This window comes from Phalaenopsis equestris, unplaced genomic scaffold (assembly GCF_001263595.1).
Source record: "Phalaenopsis equestris unplaced genomic scaffold, ASM126359v1 Scaffold000369, whole genome shotgun sequence".
Classification (NCBI taxonomy): Eukaryota; Viridiplantae; Streptophyta; class Magnoliopsida; order Asparagales; family Orchidaceae; genus Phalaenopsis; species Phalaenopsis equestris.
The window spans coordinates 362,291-368,006 of record NW_018164811.1 but is presented as its reverse complement, the minus strand read 5'-3'; the positions used below and the strand labels follow the sequence as shown (position 1 = coordinate 368,006).

The 5,716-nt window shown below is 32.8% G+C and overlaps 2 protein-coding genes across 3 annotated transcripts in view; both read left to right on the top strand.

The window, feature by feature from the left end:
* Nucleotides 1-5,716, top strand: part of LOC110026370 (serine carboxypeptidase-like 12) — a 69,880-nt gene that overhangs the window by 34,006 nt on the left and 30,158 nt on the right. The window lies entirely within an intron of this gene.
* The window catches only part of LOC110026368 (elongation factor G, mitochondrial), a 15,403-nt gene continuing 10,038 nt past the window's right edge, over nt 352-5,716 (top strand). The window contains exons 1-12 of the mRNA XM_020727280.1: nt 352-471; nt 583-733; nt 1,243-1,314; nt 1,493-1,588; nt 1,693-1,781; nt 1,898-1,964; nt 2,838-2,876; nt 3,040-3,100; nt 3,191-3,300; nt 3,388-3,462; nt 3,529-3,597; nt 5,249-5,370. Of these exons, the coding sequence (XP_020582939.1) occupies nt 440-471; nt 583-733; nt 1,243-1,314; nt 1,493-1,588; nt 1,693-1,781; nt 1,898-1,964; nt 2,838-2,876; nt 3,040-3,100; nt 3,191-3,300; nt 3,388-3,462; nt 3,529-3,597; nt 5,249-5,370 (983 nt within the window). The 5' untranslated portion in view covers nt 352-439. The remainder of the gene's footprint in view (nt 472-582; nt 734-1,242; nt 1,315-1,492; nt 1,589-1,692; nt 1,782-1,897; nt 1,965-2,837; nt 2,877-3,039; nt 3,101-3,190; nt 3,301-3,387; nt 3,463-3,528; nt 3,598-5,248; nt 5,371-5,716) is intronic.

Below are 5,716 nucleotides of genomic sequence, written 5' to 3'. Positions count from 1 at the left end.
TTCTGTAGGAAATTTGTTGAATTATTATTTTGTTGCAATTGGACAACACACATTATATTGCCAGAAAATAGATTTTAGTTTCCCGTCTAATTTCTTTTTTGGTGAAAATTCATGTGTGCTTAAGTTTTAAAAAATGAAGACAGTTGGTTAGATACTGAAAACCATTAGTAAGAAACATGAAAAATCATGTTAAGAAATATAATACTTCTGTACGTAGGAATAATCCATGGTAGATTGGCATTTGCTCATTTGCTCCTTCTACCATGCAACATGGCTTTAATTTCACTCTATTTGTAATTCAGAAGACATTTGAGTCATGAGGTCCTGATGCAGATATAATTTTTTTCAGGCAAGATCCAAGCTTCGGCACCATTCTGCAGCAGTTCAAGTTCCAATTGGATTGGAAGAGGAGTTTCAGGGCCTTGTGGATCTTGTTGAAATGAAAGCTTATTATTTTCATGGATCCAATGGGTATGTTATAGCGTGAGCACAGATCATTTATGTTTACCTGCTTGAGTTGTTTTAATTCTGATACCTCAAATATCATTAGATTCAGATTTAACATTTTTGTTTTCTTTGCAGTGAGAATATTGTTACATCTGATGTCCCTTCAGATATTGAGGCATTGGTCGCAGAAAAGAGACACGAACTTATAGAAGTTGTTTCTGAAGTTGATGATCAACTTGCTGAGTCTTTTCTTAATGATGAGTCTATATCATCAGATGATCTCAAGGTGTTTTGAAAACATATTTATAAACTAACTTCTTAGACACTTTTATACATAGATGTTTTTTTTAGTTTGTATTATGGTGTATATTATAGGGATTGTATTAAAAATGATCTTAATTTACTAGAACTAAATGAAAATATGACACTAAATAGGACGCAATGGAGAAAAGGATTCTTGTAGCCGACCCCACGTAGTGGGATTAAGGCTTTGTTGCTGTTGTTGTTGTTGTATTGTTTTTTTCTATTTCTATCTTTCTTAGTGTATGACGTTAGTTTTTATATGCTTATATAGGCATTTGTAGTTCCATGTATTTCTATGAGTGATGTTTTTTTATTGCATTTTCTTACCTTGTACATCTGATTTGAAGATAAGAGACTTGCTTCATATATGTTTTTGGTTACCTTATCTTAGGGTGTTATAACTTAATTGAACTTCATATTTATATACTTGTAAATGCTTTTTAAAATTTCCTTCTATGATCCTCCAATATTTTTGTCTTTTTATCATTTCAGATGGCTATCCGCAGGGCTACAGTTTCACGAAAATTTGTGCCTGTTTATATGGGAAGTGCTTTTAAGAACAAGGTGCTAAAATGAACTATTGTTTTTTCTGTGAACTGTCATTTTCTTGATAGTCTCCATAAATTTGTTAAATTTGCATATTTTCTCAGAGCCATGTTAGTTCTGTTAGTTCTGTATTTTATTGTGATTGTGCCTCAAATTTATCCAATCCATGATAGGATGTAAATTAAAATTTCTGTAGGGTGTACAACCTCTTCTTGATGGGGTGGTTAACTTTTTGCCCTGTCCCACTGAAGTTGAAAATCATGCACTGGACCAGGATCAGTCTGAAGTCAAGGTGCATATTGTTTTCTATACATGCACTGCTTTACTTGCGCATTTTTTTTGAAAATGTTATTTTGTGAGTTAGTTGTTTTTTTAATACTTAATTCTTTGTCGAAGGTTCGGTTATCTGGAAATCCTGCTGGACCTCTTGTTGCTCTGGCTTTCAAATTGGAAGAGGGTCGCTTTGGCCAATTGACCTATTTAAGGTTTTCTAACTTTCTTTTGTTTTTTTTTTCATTTTCGTTGCCCATTTTCTAACTTATTACTTTCATTATTAAACATGAAATGCTGATGTTTATATCTTTTTTTGTGTGTGTGATAGAATCTATGAAGGTATTATAAAAAAGGGCGACTTCATCATCAACATAAATACAGGGAAAAAGATCAAGGTATAATCTGATTAATTAACATTTTATGTAAACAAAAAAAGAACTCAAGGGGACATCATTTTTATGTAGATGTTATTATGAGAGGGTAAATTTGAAGTTACCTTTGTGCTATATTTATGGAAGCGAGAGAGAGAGAGAGGGGGTGGCTTCTGTTCAGTTCTAGTGAAAGCAGCTTTATTCAGCTTTATATTCTTTATATCTTACCTAATTATATTTTTTTTGTCATGCCGTTGCAAGTATTAGGAGAGTAAAATAAAAGGAAAGTAAGAGTTTTGATTTTTTTTTATCAAGTTTACTTTAGTTTGAAGTAAATCAAATACAAGGAAAACTCAAAAGCCCGTGTCGTCACCTTCCTCACCTATCTTCATTGCTATTGCCAACCCCCTCCAGCACTGCTTGCTTGCCACTGCTTGATACCCCCAGAGCCACCACACGCCGATGTCCGCTATATATCATTGTATCTAAAATGGTTATAACAAACACCAAAAATCATTTAAGTGTATTTGTTTTACGTTAGTAATACATAAATTCCAATTATTATGCATTTCTAAAATGGCATTTTAAAAACATCCACCTTAGTATGTTGTTTTTTCTATTTAGATTGTTGTTCCACAGTCTGTGTGGCATACTTCAGTTTGTTTTGAATCTACATCCGTGGTTTAAATTGAAGTATTTGAAAAGAAGATTTTGCTCCAATATTTTTTTGCTTATGTTTCTTTATGATTTCTGATGAAAATATTTTCCTTTCATTCACTTACATATTTTTTTCACGTTAAAATATCACTACTGATTTGTTTGCGTCCCCAATTTTGTTTGAATGTGGCTAATGACAGTGATAATGATGATAATGAGATATTAATTTTTTATTTTCAGGTTCCTCGTTTAGTTCGTATGCATTCTAATGAAATGGAGGTTAGACATTTTCTTGGTAGCCTTTTTGGAGAAGTATTTTTATTACAGCTTTTCTTAATATGGGCTAATTGCTTAAGCTGTTTGCTTTCGTTCTAAGCGTAAAAATTCTATGGTTTCTTTAGTATTTTCAGCTTAACTGCTAATATGGATCAGGATCTAACAGGATATTCAAGAAGCTCATGCTGGGCAGATTGTAGCGGTTTTTGGCATTGATTGTGCTTCAGGTACAAAATGCAATATTTTATTTTATTTTTTTTACAATATCCTTGCTTTGATCGCTGATTTCCGAGCTATTTTTATATCTTTTTTATAAGGGGACACATTCACAGATGGGTCTGTGAGGTACACTATGACATCTATGAATGTTCCTGAGCCAGTTATGTCATTGGCTGTTTCACCAATTTCTAAAGATTCTGGAGCACAGGTAAGCCATTCTTTTTTTATGTTTTTTTTTTTTGCTTTAAGTAATACAATGTCTTGCTGATGCACTTTCTCTTCCAATACATTCCAGTTCTCGAAAGCTCTTAATAGATTTCAGAAAGAGGACCCTACTTTTCGTGTTGGTTTGGATCCAGAAAGTGGGCAGGTATGCTTTGTTTCAGTTTATTTCATGGCTTCATTTTTACCTCGAGTACTTATGGATCACTTTCAGACAATTATTTCTGGGATGGGGGAGCTGCACTTGGATATTTATGTTGAACGCATTAGAAGGGAGTATAAGGTTCGTGAAATTCTTAACATCAGCATTTTCTTAAATCTAGTTTGTGGAGGAAACACTACACATCCTCACATTTAACAATGTTTTGAAATGTCAATTTATCTATGAAGAACACTTTTTGCTTCAAAACCCGTTTTATTTATGTGGTTGAGTTTCTATATTTGTGTGTGGATGGAGTTGTAATTTGACTCTCCACAGTATTTATGTTTTGGCATTTAGCAGGGGAAAGCCTGTTCTCCAATAATTTAAATTTTGATCTCGCAGCCTTTAAATAAAAGATCAACATTGTTAATTGTCTTCAATATCATTAATATTAAATGTCACATTTTGATTTCAAGAAATTTAAGACCATTTGATTTTCAATCATTTGCATCAAATTTATCGTAATAGATTCATGAGAAGATAATTAGAATTTTCAGTTCATAGAGCTTTTTATATGCCTTGTAGTTATTTTCATAGCCTTCTTGATGATGTTTATAGAATATTTGATTTGTTTAATTTGTTAACATGTTAAGATTGTTTTTTAATTGGACTCCAGTATGCTCTCCAATCTTCTAGTTTTTTTTGACATACTTGTGAATAAACGTTGATTGAATTCAATTGTGTGTGTATTTTAATGTCGGAGATTATAGTCTATGTGATTTGGAATTTGGAAGGCCATATCAAATAACAAAAATGTAATTTAGGATTAGAAAGGTTTCTCTATATGGGAATGTATATCTTGTGTGCGTGTGCATATGTTTGTGCTTGTCTTCATTGGTTAGAGTAGTTATCAATCCTGTTAATTATCGCTACATTCTCTTGCTATTGCCAAGTTTCAGACTTGCCTAATGCAGTGGAATTCTATGTTAACCATCAGGCTATTTTGATTCTAGCATGATTAATTTGGGTGATAAAAAATTCCAAGTTCTTGCACATATTCATAGTATCTACTAAAATTTATATAGATCTCTCTTAATGATAGAAAACACATACTATATATTGTGTTTTTGATGATGGAGCTTCTTTTATAGGCATAGATTTTAATAGATAAACTCGGTTTTAAAATGCAAGGTGATGGCTATCCTGATCTTGATTGGTTTGCAATCGGATAACTCTGGTTTCTTATAGTTGGGTTATCCCATTCTCCTTTTTTTGTGGGCAGTTTTCATACCATTACATATTATAATTCATGCAATTTTCTAATCTACTATGCAGAGTTCGTTTGCCTAAAAATCTCAATTCTCTTGTTATATGAGATCACAAGTTTATCTCTTGATGAGACAATTTGTAATTGGCGACAGAGTGACTCTTGGCTAGGCAGGGTCAACTATCTTCACGACATAGTGATCTCAAACTTGCATAAAAATTTTGGCTAGATTTTTTCCTACTTATTCAGTGATTATTATCTCTTTGTTATTGTATATGGAGAGATAATTGTCTTACTTAGCTATGATGATTCACTGTCTACCTTGTGGACTTATTAGTTTCAAAGCGTTGACTGTCCTATCATAACTTGGTTATATCTACTGGCATGATGTGATAATGGCGTATCCCATCTTCATTGTTCTTGCATGTGAAATGGCAGTCAGTTTATATCTATTATCTTAATGGAAGTATTCCTTGATTTGTATTTTGACACTATTCTGCCAAACCTTCTTCCATTGATTTCTAGGTTGACGCACAAACTGGAAGGCCTCGTGTAAACTTTAGAGAGACCATAACACAGCGGGCAGAATTTGATTACTTGCATAAGAAACAGACTGGTGGGCAAGGCCAATACGGACGTGTTTGTGGGTATGCGTAGGCCTAAATGTAATCAAAGTGTCTTCTTGATGAATAATCTTTTTCTTGATGTTTTCCACATTATGATGCTGCTATTTATGTTTTTTAATGGTTTACAATTTCTTAAGATAAAGATTCAAGTTAGTGTTCGTTGCTTTATTTATCTTTAATGCAGCTTTTGTGGAGTTTTGAGTGGTTTTAAAAAACAACTTAAATTACATATTTGTAAGGATCCTCGATGCATCAATGCCAATAAATTTTAATATAGCTGTCAGACATTTGGTTTATTGAATGGTTGCCAATGACAAAGTGATGATGCTTTCATACGGGATTGAAAGATGATCCTAGACGGTGGTGA